The 18,557-nt window shown below is 42.0% G+C and overlaps 1 protein-coding gene across 3 annotated transcripts in view; it reads left to right on the top strand.

The window, feature by feature from the left end:
- The window catches only part of HSPBAP1 (HSPB1 associated protein 1), a 73,148-nt gene that overhangs the window by 40,811 nt on the left and 13,780 nt on the right, over positions 1 to 18,557 (top strand). For all 3 annotated transcript variants that reach the window (XM_084807273.1, XM_084807266.1, XM_084807280.1), the window contains 2 exons: positions 9,237 to 9,373; positions 12,489 to 12,660. In XM_084807273.1, the coding sequence (XP_084663399.1) occupies positions 9,237 to 9,373; positions 12,489 to 12,660 (309 nt within the window). The remainder of the gene's footprint in view (positions 1 to 9,236; positions 9,374 to 12,488; positions 12,661 to 18,557) is intronic.

Here is an 18,557-nt window from a genome sequence, read left to right as displayed (position 1 = left end):
GTGTTTCCTCCTGCATGACCTGACCCTTTTATGAGGGGTCAGGCTCTGTAATAAAGTTGGTGCCATCTAGCAGGAGTTCTTCCTGGTTGTGAAGCACCTACACTCAGGCATAGTGTAACACTTTCCGCATACAAAATCCAAGCAGAGATGTGACAGGTGGAATATGTCTATTTCTTACACCTTCAACACACTGTAACATTCTTTATAAGTGAAACTGTGAGCAGATCAAAATGCTCCAGTAACTCTTTAAAGTGCAGTGTATGTTGATGGTGCTATATTATCAGCAACAGCACCTATTGTACTAAGATGCTTCCATATAATACATAGTTCTAAGGTGTATTTATTGGCAGAAATCCTGAGGGTCGTACACACAGAAGGAGAAGGAAGTACACAGCATCCTTTTCCCCAGACAACTGATACAAACCTATGGAGGCAATTGTATGCACGCTCCTTTTTCCATAGGAGGTGTCAAGGGCACATTTCTGAGCCATAGGATAAATATATACCATTGATCCCTACATGAAGGAGGGTCAACCAAAGTGATCAAGGGGCTAGAGCAACTCCTCTTTGAGGAAAGGTTACAACATTTGGGACTGTTTAGCTTAGAAAAAAGGCAAGTACAGGGAGACATGAGAGAGGTGTACAAAATTGCACATGGTGTGGAGAAAGTGGATAGGGAGACATTTTTCTCCCTTTCCCAGAACGCTAGAACCTGTGGTCACCTTGTAAGGATTTTCTTGGGCCTTGCAGTTTACATTTGAGTACAATATGGGGAGGGGGTTAAAGCTAATGGGCAATGGGGTAAATAGGGGAATAAGATCCTCTGTATTAAAAGCATGCTAGAGGCTGATGCTGAGAGGTTTGATAACCTTCCAACCTTATCAACTATGTCTTCCTTATAAGGAAACTGGGTAAAAAGTAAGGGGTCATAGATAAGAACACGTTGTGGTTTGGGATTCCCCTGTCTGGAAATAATGGGAAGAAAAAGGGAGAAGTTAGACCTGTTTTGCAGTAAACAAGAGGTAGGAGGGAATATTTGAGAAATGTGTCATGAGATGGGACGTATAGGATGACATGGACCATTAGTTGTAAAGATTTTGGAATATGTATTAGAAGGGAGGACACCAACTTTGAGAGGGCATATAATGGGGTACACAGAAGAGATCTGGGTCTTCTTTCTTTACTCTGGGCTGAGTGTGCTACACTATGGTCTGTGTTATAGGCCATGGTTGAAGCTAGGTTCAGAGTGGGAGAGAGTCCCTTTACCATTTTGGGTAAAGTAGCGCTTTGTGAGTGTGGCTTTACTTCATTGAAGGTTTGTGTGCTTGTTAAACTTTTCTTTATCTTCTTTAATAAATGAATTTAGCTTATGTCGTTGTTTTAATCCTTATTTATAGAATTTAAGTAAATCTGGGTGAATGTGAACACTCTGGTCTCAGTCCCCAAAGGAACCATGCCTACCACATCAGGGCCAAACTCAGGCTGTTTAAAGTAGGTGTGCCTAGGTACCCAATACCGGGGACCCTGAAATTTTAGCCTCCAGTTTTTCCCTTTACTTGAGGGAAGGTGAATGCTGGGAGATTCAGGACAGATAAAAGGAAGTACTTCTTCACACACTTAAACTATAGAATGCGCTACCACAAGATGTAGTAATGGCCACCAGCCTGGATGGTTTTAAAAGGGGATTAGATGGATTCATGGAGGATAAGGCTGTCAATAGCTAATAGTCCTGATGGCTATATGCTACCTCCAGTATCAGAAGCAGTATGCCTCTGTATACCAGTTGCTGGGGAACATGAGCGGGAGGATGCTATTGCACTCATGTCCTATTTGTGGGATTCCCACAGGTGACTAATTGGCTACTGTGAGAACAGGTTGCTAGACTAGATACAAAGTCTACAGCCTTTGGTCTGATTCAGAAGGGCTCTTCCTATGTTCTTATGGTCCATAGCTCAGTGGAGCAAACACCAGTTGAAAAAGACAGCACTGGGGTAGACTGACTCTGGCCTGTCTTGTTATAAGGCAGCTCCGTATGTACATACTGTGTGGGTAGGTGGGGTGGGAATTTACCATTTTTATTCAAAAAGGGTAAAAAGGAGGAACCTGGGAACTACAGACCAGTCAGTCTGACATCAATCCCTGGGAAAATTCTGGAGCAGATCATAAAGCAATCCATCTGGAAGCACCTTGAAAACAATGCAGTGATTACTCGAAGCCAACATGGATTTGTCAAAAACAAGTCCTGACAGACAAATCTGATCTCATTTTTTGATCAAGTCACCTCCCTTGTGGACCGTGAGAATGCTGTAGACATCATATAACTTGACTTCAGCAAAGCTTTTGACAAAGTGCCCCATGATATCCTGATGAGCAAACTAGCTCAAAGTGGGCTAGATGAAACAATGATCCGGTGGATCCACAGTTGGCTACAGAATCGGACTCAAAGAGTGCTTATCAATGGGACCTTCTCAAACTGGGGAGAGGTAACAAGTGGGGTACCGCAGGGCTCAGTCCTGGGCCCAGTGCTCTTCAACATTTTTATTAATGACTTGGAGGAGGAGGTGCAAGGAATGCTGATAAAATTTGCAGGTGACACAAAATTGGGCGGGATAGCTAATACTTTGGAAGACAGAAACAACATTCAAAGTGATCTGGATAGACTGGAGCGCTGGGCAGAAAACAACAGAATGACATTTAATAGGGATAAATGCCAAGTTCTGCACCTAGGAAAAAGAAACCAAATGCACAGTTACAAGATGGGGGGATATGTGGCTCAACAACACTACAAGCGAGAAGGATCTTGGAATTGTTGTCAATCACAAGCTGAAGATGAGCCAACAATGTGATGTGGCTGCAAAAAAGGCAAATGCTATTTTGGGCTGCATTAATAGAGGCATAGCTTCCAAATCCCGGGAAGTACTAGTTCCCCTCTACTCAGCACTGGTTAGGCCTCATCAGGAGTACTGTGTCCAGTTCTGGGCACCACACTTTAAGAAGGATGCAGACAAACTGGAGAGGGTTCAGAGGAGGGCAAGAAAGATGATCAAGGGACTGGAAACAAAGCCCTATGAAGAGAGACAGAAAGAACTGGGCATGTTTAGCCTTGAGAAGAGAAGACTGAGGGGAGATATGATAGCGCTCTTCAAGTACTTGAAAGGTTGTCACAGAGAGGAAGGCCAGGATCTCTTCTCGATCATCCCAGAGTGCAGGACACGGAATAATGGGCTCAAGTGACAGGAAGCCAGATTTCAGCTGAACATCAGGAAAAACTTCCTGACTGTTAGAGCAATACGACAATGGAACCAATTACCTAGGGAGGTGGTGGGCCGTCCCACACTGGAGGCGTTCAAGACGAGGCTGGACAGCCACCTGTCAGGGATGCTCTGACTTGGGTTCCTGCATTGAGCAAGGGGTTGGACTCGATGGCCTTGTAGGCCCCTTCCAACCCTACTATCCTATGATTATATGATTCTGTTCTATAAACATACAGTCAGGGCCAGAAATATTGGAACAAGGATAACTGTTTTGGGACTTGGCCTCTGTACACCACCACATTGAAGTTGAAAGGAAACACACCCAGATGGGAGCAAAGGCAGGACTTTCAGCTGTAATTCAAGGGGCTTGACAAAAGTGGGGCACTAACCATTCAGGAAGTACAGCCAGTGGCATACACACACACCCATCATTGGTGGCTCATAAGTAATGGAACAAATGGCTGACAAGCAGCTGCACGGCCAGGTGTGGCCTGTTTCCTGGGTACCCCATGACCAATCAAGCAGATAAAAGGCCTGGAGGCGGTTCTGAGTGTTACATGTGCATTTGGTAGCTGTTCACTGGAACTCCCAACATGAGGTCCAAAGAGGTGTCCATTCGAGTGAAGGAGGCCATCATTAGGCTGAAGAAACAAAATAAACCCATCAGAGAGGTAGCAAAAACAGTGGGAGTGTCCAATACAACAGTTTGGAACATCCTGAAAAAGAAGGAATTAACTGGCAAGCTCAGCAACAGCAAAAGGCCTGGAAGACCACGGAAGACAACTAAGGTGGATGATTGCAGAATTCTGCTCATGGTGAAGAGGAACCCTTTCACAACATCTAGCCAGGTCAAGAACACTCTTGAGGAGGTAGGCATGTCATTGTCAACATCTACAGTCAAGAGACGGCTTCATGAATGTAAATACAGAGACTTCACAACAAGGTGCAAACCACTGGTAATGCTCAAGAACAGAAAGGCCGGATTAGCCTTCACCAGCAAACACCTAAAAAGCTTGCCCAGTTCTGGAATAAGATTCTTTGGACTGATGAAACCAAGATTAACTTGTACCAAAATGATGGGAAGAGAAAAGTATGGAGAAGGAAAGGAACAGCTCATTTTCCAAAGCATACCACATCATCTGTCAAACATGGTGGAGCCAGTGTTATGGCATGGCCATGTATGGCTGCCAATGGAACTGGGTCACTGGTGTTTATTGATGACCTGACTGCTGATAAAAGCAGCAGGATGAATTCTGAAGTGTATAGGGCTATACCTTCTGCTCAGACTCAACCGAATGCGGCCAAACTGATAGGATGCTGCTTCATATTGCAGATGGATAATGACCCAAAACACAAAGCAAAAGATCCCCAAAAGTTTCTGAAGGCAAAGAAGTGGGATGTTCTTCACTGGCCAAGTCAGTCACCTGATCTCAACCCAATAGAGCATGCTTTTCACTTCCTGAAGACAAGACTGAAGGCAGAAAGACCCACAAACAAGCAGCAGCTGAAGGCAGCTGCAGTAAAAGCGTGGCAAAGCATCTCGAGGGAGGAAACTCAGCATTTGGTCATGTCCATGGGCTCCAGACTTCAGGCAGTCATTGACTGCAAAGGATTTTCATCCAGGTATTAAAGGCGATCCTTAAGCTTGAAATGATGTTGGTTTGTTCCATTACTTATGAGTCTCCAATGATGGGTGTGTGTGTATGCCACTGGCTGTACTTCCTGAATGGTTAGTGTCCCACTTTTGTGGGTTAAACCCCTTGAATTACAGCTGAAAGTCCCGACTTTGCTCCCATCTGGGTGTGTTTCCTTTCAACTTCAATGTGGTGGTGTACAGAGGCCAACTGCCAAAACAGTTATCCTTGTTCCAATATTTCTGGCCCTGACTGTATACTTCACCACTAGCCTAATTTTCCTGTTGAACAAATTGGTAATTGATCCACTGTCTTTGGGGACAAATTGTAGCCATTGTTTTAGGTGATGTGGCATTGAACCAAATGTGCATTAGATTGATTGTACTGGCAAGGATAGCACAGAGAGAAATAAAAAGTGTCCAGGTATGCAAAAACTAATAGATATGTAAATCAAATACATAAAGTCAACCTAAATAAATCTGGAGTACAGCAACAGCTGGCACATCAAGCAGTTCCCTTTCAAACAGGTACTGAGTTGGAATTACAGTTTCAGAATTATAGTTTCCTCCCATTATAATGAATGTTGTGAATTAAGTATTATGCATTTGATACCCACAATTTAGGCAGGATCTGGACAGATGGGGAGACCTACTTCTACCTTTCTTGGAAAATTAATACACATCCTGCCAACCCTACTATTCTGTGATTCTATATGAGGCTGGACAGCCACCTGTCAGGGATGCTCTGATTTGGATTCCTGCGTTGAGCAGGGGCTTGGACTCAATGGTCTTGTAGGCCCCTAGGGTCCAGCCCTACTATTCTATGATTCTATCCTGACCTTTGGTTAGTCTATCAAATTTAAACGCTCCAGATGAATTGAATGAATGGCTGCTTAAATATTTAAATCTGGGCAAGCCAAAAAGCTATGAATTCTGCATGAAATCTTCACGATTTCACAATGATAAAAAAGGGGAGGCCCAAACACCAAAGTGTTTTCTCTGGATATATATGGTTCTCTTTTGGGACCTGCATAATTGGGCCCTAACAAAGCATTCCTATGGTCCCTCAGAGAGCTCCCCAGGGATAATAGGATGGTGGAGACCCCCCCCCCAAACATACACTCCTGAGGCCATAGATACAGCTATGAGCTGCCCAGAGGTGGGGGAATCCTAGCAGGGATTGCCACCACCTCTCCCCTGCAACCACTTCAGAAAGATCCACAAATCTGTCCACTGCTTTTCCCACCCACAGCAAGGTAAGTCTTACAGTAAGGTAAGATGAGAGGCCCGTCTAGCTGAACATGTTTTCTAAGGTGGAACAGGCTTTGAATTGGCACTCTAAAGGACTCCTTTCGGGAACATGAGCCTATCTGAACATTATATTCATCATCTGAGGCTCTTCTCCAGGTCGTCGTCCCCATCTGAAATTAGGTGAGTGGTTGACCGGAAAGAGGGCCTGTTCAACCACAGCTCTTCCTTTATGGAATGCCCTCTCCATGGAGGCTTGCTTGGTGCCTATTGTATTGTCTTATCAGTGCCAGGCAAAGATGTCTTTATTTGTCCAGGCGTTCCAGCATGGAATATGAACTGGTATGTGAGGCCTTATCCTCTCTGCTGAAGGTTTATGCAGAGGGTTGTTTTTAAAAAAATGTTGTTGGCTTTGCTTTCTGTTGTGATTTTATACTGATGTTTTTAAAAAATATTTTCTTGTACACTGCCCTGAGAATTTACGGAAGAGTGGCCTAAAAATATTTTTAATGTCAAAATAAATATATTTTATTTTTCTGACAACAGCCATTGACAACAAATTAGCAAACTAATTATATACCTCTGGAACTCAGTACTAAGCAATATTCTATGTAGTCTGCTAGTGAAAAAGAGTCCACTTAAGGACAACAGTTAAAATGAAATGCAAATGGTGTATTACCATGATTAATTGACAGTCATGTGTGGCTTTGTCCTGTATGGTGAGGACTGGAGAATTATACCATGCCTTGCCTCTCTAGATTTATTATTAGACATAGGGGTATGGTTAGAGCGCCTTCCTGCATGGGCTAAGAGGATGGGGCTTTTTGCGGGTGGGTAACTGGTTTTTTAAACAAAGTAGATAGAGCATAGGAATATAAATGGATAATTTTCACACTGTGGGGAGGTCATCAAGGATTTATACTGAGACAAGTGCTATTTAAATTAATCATATATGATCTAGAGGAGGGGTGGGTAACCTGTTGTCCTCCAGATGTTTTGGACTGCAGCTCCCATAATCCTTGACAAGTGGCCATGCTTGCTGGGACTTATGGGAGTTGTAGTCTAAAACATCTAGAGGGTACCAGGTTTCCTACCCCAACATTCGTTTATGTTTTAATTGTTTTGATTTGCCCCCACATTTCTACCAAAACCTGGCACTCAAGGTGGCTTACAGGCGTAATTAAAATGGATAAAGCCTAATGTCAAAATGCATTGTAATATGTTATGATAATTTTTCATTTTTGAGCACAAATTTGAGGCCTCTCCTTACCTTCCTTTTTAAAAAACAAAATTCTTTTCCTTGTCTTTTTCTTCTGCTCTCCTCTGATCTAGACATTAATTTGGCATTAATTTTATAAGATTTGATTGATTAAAAAACACAGATGAGACTTCTAATGTTTTTGGCAAAACATTTACACAGTGAACTTTAGACACCTACCCAGTGCCAATGGAGCTGTTTCGTTAAAAGTATCTTGCCTTTCAAAATAATTGGATTACTTTCTCTTTAGTAAAACCAGTTTGCAGCCAAGTTGCTACCTGTCCTATTGTACTTTGAATCCAAATTCAGTTGTTGTTGTTGTTGTTGTTGTTGTTGTTATTATTATTATTATTATTTACCCAAATTCAGTTATTATTTACCCAATGGTACTGAAGGTTATTTGACTTCACTTACAGATTAAATTTGTTCAGTTTATGAAAGTATATATAATTGTTGTATGGATACTTTTTTGAGATTAGTTCTCATTGGCTTTGATCCTAACTAGGAGCCCTTCTGTTCATGGACAGGAATATGATCTAGTGGTGGATCCCACTGGTGGAAGGAGGGGAAGGCAATTTTTGCCAATTCCTGCTCCCTCCTTCAGACCCCTCTCCATTCCAGCCCTCTGGAGCAGATTTTCAGGGGCACAAAAGACTACAGGGAGAAGGAGGAATCAGTGAAAGTTGCCTCCCTGCTTCCACTGGCAAAAGCATTTGTAAGTGGAACTCTGCCCAGGGGACACTCTGGCCAGTGGGCGTAAACTCAGGAGCTCAGTCATTGTTAATCTATTATGTATTTTATATCAATGCAAGTAATTATTTTTCCAAGAAGGAAATCAAGGACAAGGTGGTGAAAGTGGTTGGTTTCCCTAAAATAGCATAAAACAAAACAAAAACCAGCCAGCCAACTAACTCGAAATGGGCGGCATTAACAATGGCTTCACAATGAAAGAAATCAAGAGTTGATATACTCTTCAAATTGGAATGTCATTTAGATTATTGATTTCCTTTCTTTTTTCAAAGTTAGTTCCAGGAGATTCTGGATATAGGCCATGATTAGTTTACACAATCAGCAACTAGTAGGAATAGTATAAGTATAAGGAATAGTATAAGGAAGCATTATGCTATACATACTATAGGAATACTATACATACTATACATACTATAGGAATAGTATAAGGAAGCATTATGCTACTTAGACTCACCAAACATTGAGCAGTAGATGAATACAGGCCACCAATTTATCATGGTTCTACCCTTGATATATGGTAAAAAATGTCCTTACCACATGGCAGGATGATACGGAGTTTATATACATGATCTACTACTAGCATCACATTCTCTTATTCTGTGATACCTTGGTTATTTGCATTATCCTGTCAAGTACTAAGGGAATTTTTACAGCACATCAAGCACAGACATGTAATAAAATGGCTGTCTCTAACTCCTTAGTCATCTTGCTTACCAAGTGGTTACAAACACATTGAGGAAACTTCCTGCTTGGTAAATGGCCCTGAGTGATGGCCACAAAGAGTGACTGACAGTTGGGTGAGGTGAAATGTAAATATCTAGATATAAAAGCTATTTCCCTTACAAAGGCCATGGGAAATTACCTCCATTAGCTCTGCAGAAATTAATTTTGAAGTTCTCATTTACGTCAGTTCATCTCTCTGATGGCACATATACCCTAGGAGAGTGTAAAGCAGCTGGAATGAATTGGAGTTACTACACCCAAAAAAGGATGAAAAGAAAATGAGAGAGAATCAGAGAGGTGGAGGGTGGCTAGTTAACAGGATGGATACTCAAAACATGATAATTGTATCTGAAGTCTGTTTTTGCAACAGGATGTAAGATGGTCCGACTTTGGATTTTCTGGAAGAAATGGAAGGGAGAGTACTCTGTGGATTGGCTCAGCAGGAGCAAACACTCCTTGCCATTTGGACTCCTATGGCTGCAACTTAGTGCTGCAAGTGCAAGGAAGGTAAGGAGAAATATTTACAGTTGTGGCATATAAATGCAATGACCAAACTTGACCAATTCTCAACTTGTTTTTTTTTAACTGTTCAGTTGATTCTTTAATTTTCTCAGGCTTTTTAGTGATCCAGAGTGCCCAGGCTCATTATTAAGAAATAAGCATGTGAGAAGATCAATCTCTGTAGTTATTGTTCATCCAAGATCTGGTTGATTTTGGAGTAAGCAGTTATGCACATTGTCCATACCCTCTTTGTTTTCACACCAATGTAGAGATGCCACTTTACTGGAGAGCAGATTGTCTTGGTTATTTTGGTTGCCTTTTCCTGCTCATTTTCCAGTTCAATGGCATCCTTTTTTTGAGATGCAGCAACCAGAATTGCGCATAGTTTTGTGCAGTAATACTGTAATAATTCCACAGTATTAAAATTCCCCTTTCTAATAATCTCTAGCATGGAATTGGCCTTTTTCTCTAGTGCTATACACTTGAGTTGATGCTTTCGTTGAGCTATCCACTTTTACATCATCATCATCACCATCACCATCATCATCATTATTATATTAACATTAGTATGCCACCCAGTAGCCAAAGCTCTCTGGGTGGTTTACAAAAGATTAAACCCTTAAATACAATATAAAACATAATATAAAAACAATTTACATACAAAAACAATTTAACACAATGAACAAATAAAAAATCACAGGACTCATTAAGACCTTATCATATGCTGTCAAATGTCTGGGAGTAGATGAAAGTCTCAACATGGCACTGAAAGGATGACAATGTTGGCACCAGGTGACCCTCACTTGGGAGACCATTCCACAATGGGGGGGGGCACCACCAAGAAGGCCCTCTCCCTTGTTGCCGTTATCCAAGCCTTCCTTGGAGGAGGCATCTGGGGGAGGGCCTCAGGTGACCATAGTATATAGGTGCTCCATCAAGTATTTATTTCCTGCTTAGTCATCACTAGTTCTGCCCACACCAGTGAATATGTGAAGTCAGGATCCCCACCACCACCATTTGCATCACTTAACTTTTATCTATACTGAACTTCATTTGCCATGTTGTTGCCTGTCACCCAGTCTAGAGAAAACCTTTTGGAGCTCTTCACACTCTGCTTTGCTTTTCACCATCCTGAATAATTTGAAGTCCTCTGCAAACTTGCCCATCTCATGAATAAAGTATCTACTCTTCTGGCTCCTCTATCCTTGCCACTTCCCTGTGCTTACAGCATCTCAGCTGAGAGGAGGCAACGTAAACCTCGTCTCATTTGCTCACTTGGAACTCTCAGAAGTGTAACTTAGTCATGGCAAAAAGAATTACTAGATAAGAAAACGATACTGAAGCTGATTAGTATGGGCTGGGCTGGGCTGGGGGGATGATTGGCTTCGAGGGAGGAAGGGAAAGCAGACAGACTGGCTCTGGAAGCCAGTCAGCACAAATTGCTTTAATCTGATTCACAAAGTTGTCTTGTCTTTGTCTTGTCTGTAATGTCAATGCACGTGTCAGAACATCACTTCTTCGTTGATTATGTGACTGTTCTTAAATGCCATAGTTTTGCTGCATGGGCTGTTATTTTAATTACTTTTGCTTTTACCATTTCCATCATTTAGACTGCTCTCTTTATAAAGCTCTTTTTATGTGCTTATTTGCTCTTCCTTGTGAATTGACAATTCAGCATTATGGATAAACACAGGCGCGCGTGCACATGTTTTAAAGAGCTTGGTAACAGGATTGCAGGCCAGTGTCTCAAGATCTCTGCAATCAGTTTGGATGTTACAGTCCCACTGCAGCCTGTACCCACTTCCCTGGGCCGAAGCCCCACTGAATACAGAGAGACCTACTCCTTCCTAAACATGCATAGGAAGATATTTTCTATCAGGTCAGACTAGTTGTCTATCTAGCCCAGTATTGTCAACTCTGGTTGCCAGCGGCTTTCTCCTGGCTCTCAGGCAGAGGCCTTTCACAGTGCCTGCTATCTGAAGCTTTTAATTGGGGATGCCAAGGATTGAACCTGGCCTTCGGCATGCAAAACATGTGCCCCACCACTGAGTTATGGCCAGTCCCCAATCTTTAGGGTCAGGATGCACATGGAAGCTAGTTTGATGGTAGGCTCCTTGCAGACAACTCTTCCTTTCTGTTCTTAAGTTTGCACAACAAGAAGAAGCCAATCACTTGCCAATCAGAAGCTAGGATTTTTATATCAAACTTAACTCCAAACTGTCCCCTGTAGGACAGGGGCTAGGCCTCTAAGGATGCAGTCCGATGCATGTTTAGACAGAAAAAAGTCCCACAACTCCCAGCATTCCCCAGCCAGCCATGCTGGGTCTGACAACTCGGATTCTATGTACCTACTCTCTTTGGGCTGAAGCACAGTGGCTGTGTGTCCTGCAGCATAAAGGACAGAAAAGGAGAAGAGGTGTCTCCCCCACTCCAAAAAACTTGCAATGGGAGAGAAGGAGGAATACTGAAGATACATACAACGAGATAAACACTGGATATTGTCTTTGTGTTAAATGTATTAAAACATGGTATGCAAATTGGTGCAAGTATACAAGCAGTGCAATAATTACTTTACATTTCCTGCAGTTACACAACAATTTCTACACTGCTCTATCAATTTGTTTGGAAAAATAGGAAACACAAGCGGAACTGAAGCAAACTTCAATATTAAGTTCAATACACAGTTAGTTTCTCAAAGGTAAAGCAGTAGCAAGTCACTGAACTTTGGGGAATACCAGCATTCCCCAAAGTGTTGGACTGCAACGCTTATCATTCCCAGCCAGCATGGGGATGATGAGAGTTGTAGTCTGATATGTCTAGAGGGTGCCAGATTGGGGAAGGCTGTTTTTTTTAATGATCACAGCTGTATCCATGATACATGACTCATAAATAGTTCACTGTAAACATGACTCATAAATAGTTTGCTGTTTTTATTTTTAACTTAAGCTCTTTAAAATGTTGCTTAACCATTTACTGCATTGCGCTACTTAATAACTGCCTGTGTTCCAACGCCTCGTATCTCTTAAACAGAAAGCTGGTTTGCTGTATTGAGTGCCTCCTTTATTTGTGATTGTTCAACATGAAATGGCAGACTGTAAGTTTCCATCATCCCTGCTTCCAGGAAAAGATGGCATCTCTACCCACCAGAAGACTCCAGTTTTCTTTATCCTACCAGAATCCCCTATGAAGAATCCAGTGTGTTCAGCAGAGTCAATGTAGTCAACCCTGATCTGAAAAGCTGTCCACAATTCGAGAAAGCACAGGCTCATGTGATTACACTTGATCCTGGCCAGGTAATTGAGAACTGTTACTTTACTCTAGTTTGGAACTTTCATTAAATAAGACATAGGGATATAAAGGTAAACAAAGATGTGTGTGTGGGGGGGGGAGCCGTGAGTTCTATTTTGCCTTCTAGTCTTTCGCAAACATTCTTTGTTTAATGCAGTTCTCTGAATAGGGAAACCCTCCTGGAGGCCATCTACACGGCACTGCTTTCAACATTCACTCCATCGTAACTGTGCAGCATTGCAGCTGCGAACTAGCTTCTGCTGCAGTACATGCGCGATTTACTGCGGACTTCTCCAACAGAAAAATCCCCTGTGCCCTGACGCATGGCCGTTAAAGTGCAATAAACTGTGGCAGTTGCGCTGCTCTTTTTTTTACCAGTATCTTTCAATGCGCAGCTGCGCAGCCCCGTGAAGGTGGGGCTGCAACACTTGGGGGTTTAGTGGCTGCTTTGTATTTTAGGGGTTCTTTTGTGTCTGGCCATTCCTCTTTGGTAAGATGTGGGTAGTCTGCTTCTTTGTTACCATGCCAGCTGTTTGGCATGGTAACTCTCGCGATGGTTTGCATATGTGAAGGGGCGTGCCCACGTGAGAAGTACATGCCTAGCCATCATTCCAAAATGGATACCTCTCTGTTACTGCGCAGCTGCCGAGGAACAGGGAGGAGTGAACCTGCAGCAAGCTAAAAAATTGCAGCAAAACACCTCTGCGGATATCCACATTTTCCCTGTGAAAACCATGGTTAGGCTGCGAAGTGGTGACTGCGTTGTATGTCCTGAAGGTCCTGAGATCGCAGCAGCCCTGGAGTAAACGGGTCATGTAGATGGTTCATGTTGTTTCGCTTGCATTTCAACTGAAAACTGTACTCTGAGAGGACCAGAGTGAAAATGTTCCTACACTTTCAGGGGCATTTACATGTAAGCATCTCTGGGTCCTGAACTTAGCTGGCTTCTGGAGATTGTAGTCTATCTGTGCTTTGAAACCAGTGAGTTGGCCAATATGTACTTAATGAATAAGTGCGCAGAGCCAGCAAAGAGCTCTTACTTACACTTTCATGGTGATGGATAACTTCCATAATGGAAACACTTGCCCAGCAACGACATCATTCGTATTTACAATATGCATTAGTGTTTCAGTGTAGGCTCTCAAAATACTTTTAACAAGGTCATGTGAAAGTTAATTAATCATATTTTACTGTGGAGAAGGCCACAATAATTGAATAGCAGTCTTGTGAAAGATGGCTCAATTTGCCAGTACAGTGCAACTCAAGGATCTTGGCTCCGTCAGCCTACTTCCTTCTCAATTAATGCAAATGTGGTTTCTCCTTACTAGAAGTGGTCACTACGTTGTTCTAAATATAACTTGATTTTCTCAGGTTCAAGCTGCACTCCTGTACATACTTACCTGGGAGTAAGTTTCATTGAACTCAGTGGGACTTACTTCTGAGTAGACAGGTTTAGGATTTTACTCTTAAGGTACTTTCAAAGTTGTTGCCATTGTATTGTATTACATATTAATATTATATACTGCATGGTAAATGTCTTACCAATGCCAAAGATTAAATGAATTAACTACAGTTTTTTTCCTGTAGCAGAGTGCTCTTTACCCTTCTTTCCTCCCACCCCCCACTATTTTAATGGAAGGTTTATGTTTATTTTTGTTTTTTAAATGACAGTAGGAAACTGCCTTGTATTTAGGTTGGGAATTCAATATAGGCAGTCTGTTTCAGTGATTAGAAATCGTAATGAAGCTGTAGTATCACTATTTTTAATTAAGCTTAAACTAATTAGAAGACAAATCTTGTTAAGAATAGGCCACTTGTAGCAGTGCTGTGAAGCACTACTTAAAAAAGGAGATGTTGAAAGAGGTTTTTATCTGTTATGCTGACTGAGGTGACAGTGATCCGGTTCACATGACGTGGCCAGCTGATTTTGGGTTGTTTAACCCACAATGAGTTGCCATATGTGCCAGGCATGTGCTGTGGCCATTTTGATTGCACAACCCCTGACTGGGCCAATCACAGGTTACTCCATGTCATCTGAACCCAGTCATCGTGGGTTATTCAAGAGCTAAACAACCCTCGCTTAACCCACAATTTGCAGTAGAGGTTAAACGGGGGTTGTTTAACCCTCTAATAACCCATGATAACTGGGTTCAGATGACACGGCATAACCTCCGAACAGCCAAAATGGTGGCTACACACAAACAACCCACGATGAGCTGGCTGTGTCATGCAAGCTGGCCATTGACTTGAAGCTGAGCTGCATGTTCAGAAGAATTGCATGGTAATTGCCTAGGATTGCACCACTTCAGAATGCAGATGAGGAAATACATGATTGAATACATTTCCATGTGAACAGTTCCCTGCTTGTGGAAAGGTAGCTGGCCTGCGTCAAGGGTGCTCACCCTAGACTTCTCCCTGATGTGCTAGTTTTCTGTGTACAAGGAGTTTTTAATTTGGTGGGGCGTTTAGTCATGTGACCACCACTGTTTCCCTGTCTCCTGCAGTGTTACAATCCCAGGAGGGCTGCACTAAGTGAACTTTCCGAATGAAGGAAAGCTGAGGAATTATCTACAATGAATGCCAAGCCCCTTTAGGGCAGGTCTGTCTTACACAAGAATAATGCCTGCTGGTTCTACCCAGGCCTGTCTAGTATTGGAAGGGATGTAATGAAGCAATTTGATGAAAATCCCTTAGGTAGCAAAGGAAGGCATTTCTTTATAATAGACATTGTTCTAACTGAATACAAAGATTGAGCATGTTTTGCAAATACAATTACCCAAGGATTTGCAGCCAGCTTCACTTTGTGGTAATATATAGTAATCTCCGTTTCTCGCTTGGCCAGGAACCACATGCCTTGGATTAAGATGTTTGCAACAGTACAGAACTGAAAAATAAAATAAAGGTGTGCTTTGGTATTCAGGACAGCGGCTGTATGCAAGCGGGATACTGGCTTTGAATATTAAAAGGAAGTTAATGTGCCTAATGCCATCTTCTGGTCAATGTGTCTCATTTCACCACTTTCTCTTATATTATAGACATCAGGGAGCTTTGTTTCAATATATATTCTAATTGCTTTTTAATGTTACTTTGGTCTTAAGCCTTGATGAATAGAAGTAGAGGAGCTACATTCAGTGCAGTTTCATTAATTTTAAAAGATTCGACTAGTGAATCAGTTGATAAGCTAAATTTGGGGGAAATTTAATGTGGCCTCCTAAATCTTGCACCCACAATTAAATGTTTGAAATGTCACACTGGTCTTAAAACATCTCTGCGATGATCAGTGATAGCCAAGTTACAGTAGGATTAATTGTGCCTTGCTCTTGCACCTGCAAATGATAATTTGAGCCTGTGGTTTTGTAAGTGTAATTGCATGTTCAAAATGACAGGAGCAAATTGAAAGCTTCATTTGTCAGTGTCTTTTTTTTTAAGTAGTAAATTAGCCTCTGCTACCTACCTGACTGACTTAAAAAGAATACCACACAAAACCCACACACACACAAAGTGATGTGGATAGCTGCCAGTGGATTTCTGAACAGTCAAAACCTCCACATTTTCATGCGTTTCATACCTCTTTTTCTTCCATTTGGTAGAGCGCAACTCATAAAAAGGGTAGACCAATTTCTTTTATCATATATAGAAAAATGTGTTCAATTGGCATTAAAATAGACTGTAATCTTCATCTCTCTCACACCAAAGGTTCACATTCACATCTCTAAGATGACTATTGCTCATCAGAAAAATCAGCCCTACTTTCTGAATAAACATGGAAATGCATGTGATGTTTTTCATGTTGTGTGAATATAATGGTTCTGCAACAAATATGGCAAGACTGACTAATTGTTCCTGAGAAATGAATGTATAGTTTTCCGAGTGATTGCCTAGGAACAATTAAATGGTTAATGCATTCATACAACTGCTGCCATGTTCATGATGGAGCTTCGGACTGATTTTTTTAATGTGCAAAAGTATATTATGATATAAAGATTTTCAGTGCAATTATTCTTTTCCTCATCTTTGCATGAGACAGAAGTGAACACCTTCCGCTGTCACAGCTTCCGGCACAACAGTAAGGAGCGGGGAGGGGTCAGTTCCTGAGGTATATAAAAAATGAAAAAAGGGCCCTTTGTAATGTATTTGACACTTTTAAAGTCCTTTAAAAGGAAAGGCCGTATCCAAGGGGGGACTTATGCCCCTGCCGATTCTTTTGCGTCCCGCCGATTCTGTTGCGCAGGTGGCCTCAACCACTCACAAAACAGCAATTTAGCACTTTGGGGGGCAACCCAAAACAAGCAGAAACACTCACTTCTGTAAGGGGCCAGGTTGGCAGTGGTCGCATAAGGGCCGTGGGTGGAACGGAAGCCATGGTGGGCCCTGCACACCGACGGGCAGAATTAGATACTGCTCATGGCCTGTGTCACACGTAACCCTGCTCACACAGCATAACTGGGGTGAGTGAACATTTGAATTGTGTAATGTGTAGCTGAGCCTATTCTCTCTTCTTCTTCTTCTTCTTCTTCTTTTTTTACTGAGGAGCAAGGGTGGGCAACTTGTGGCCCTCCAGATGTTTTGGCCTGCAACTCTGACTTGCCCTAGGCAGTTTAGCCAATGATGAAGGATCATGGGAGTTGTAATCCAAAACATCTGGTGGGCTACATGTTGTCAGCTGATGCTGTAGAGTAAGTGAGCATGGCCCCAATTCAGATCGGGATCAGCACACACTGAGAGGGGAGGATTAAGCCTTCCCCCCTGCCCCACAGTTTATGTCCCAAAAGTCCCTCCCCCACCACCCTGTGGGGATTTTAAAAAAGAGGGGAAAACCCTACATTGACATCTAATAAGAAGAATAACCATGTTTACTGCAATCACACAATTAATGTCCTATCTAATTTGGCCCTGAACATACACAGAACTCCTCATGTACATTCAGCCATCACTAGTCGTGATGGCAGTGGTTGGCCACTGGGGAAAATAGAATGCTGTACTAGATAAGACTTTGGTCTGATCCAGCATGTCTTTCCTCATGACTATGGATAGATGCTGACAAGCACTGGACACTTCAGACATGTCTTCTAGAAAATGTACTAGGCAACCCAACGATGGGTTATTTGAAAAACTGATGCATAATATGGTGAAAGTGAAGCACTTATGGATGCAAACCTAAACACATATTAGATAGCAAGCCCCATTGAACAGAGTGGGACTTACTTCTGAGTAAACATACATAGGAGGATTGTATTGCAAATCCCACCAGTTAACTATGTATTTAGTTCAACTCTATTGAAATCCATGGGACCTTTTGAATCCTGTCCTTAGATATATTTAAAATCATTGAATTCTTATCAACAGTGTACATCTTGCAAGAAAATAATTGACCTATATAATATGATTACACTACACAAAAGTTCCTTTCTTATACTCTAGAAGATATCTCCATATTGTCAGTCTCTGTGGCTTGTTTTTCTCTTCTTATACAGTACTGTGCAAAAGTCTTAGGCCACCATTAGATTTGTTGTTTTAGCAATGGTATAATGACCACGTATAATTATTTCTCAGTCTCTTCATTAGAATACAACCAGAAAATACAGGAAATTTGTATGCAGTATTCAACGATAGAAAAAAAATCAGAAAAAACAGCTGCCATAGGCTAAAATGGCAAGTATTTAGTGTCACCTCCCCTTACACTAGAGTAACAGCAAGCGCCTGACCAGGAATGGTCTTCGTGGAAGGGTTCCACTTTTGCGGAAGGAGAACAGGGTGAAAAGGCCAAGATATGCTAAAGCTCACAAAGATTGGAATGAGGATCAGTGGAAAAGAGTATTATGGAGTAATGAATCCAAGTTTGAAATTTTGAGGTCCAATCGTCGACAATATGTGAGAAGAAGAGTTGGAGAGAGATGGACAA

Source organism: Heloderma suspectum, chromosome 1 (assembly GCF_057233095.1).
Source record: "Heloderma suspectum isolate Gila_16-S chromosome 1, 16-S_ref, whole genome shotgun sequence".
NCBI classification, from domain to species: domain Eukaryota; kingdom Metazoa; phylum Chordata; class Lepidosauria; order Squamata; family Helodermatidae; genus Heloderma; species Heloderma suspectum.
Note: the sequence above shows the minus strand (reverse complement) of the source record. Positions and strands in the feature narration are given on the sequence as shown.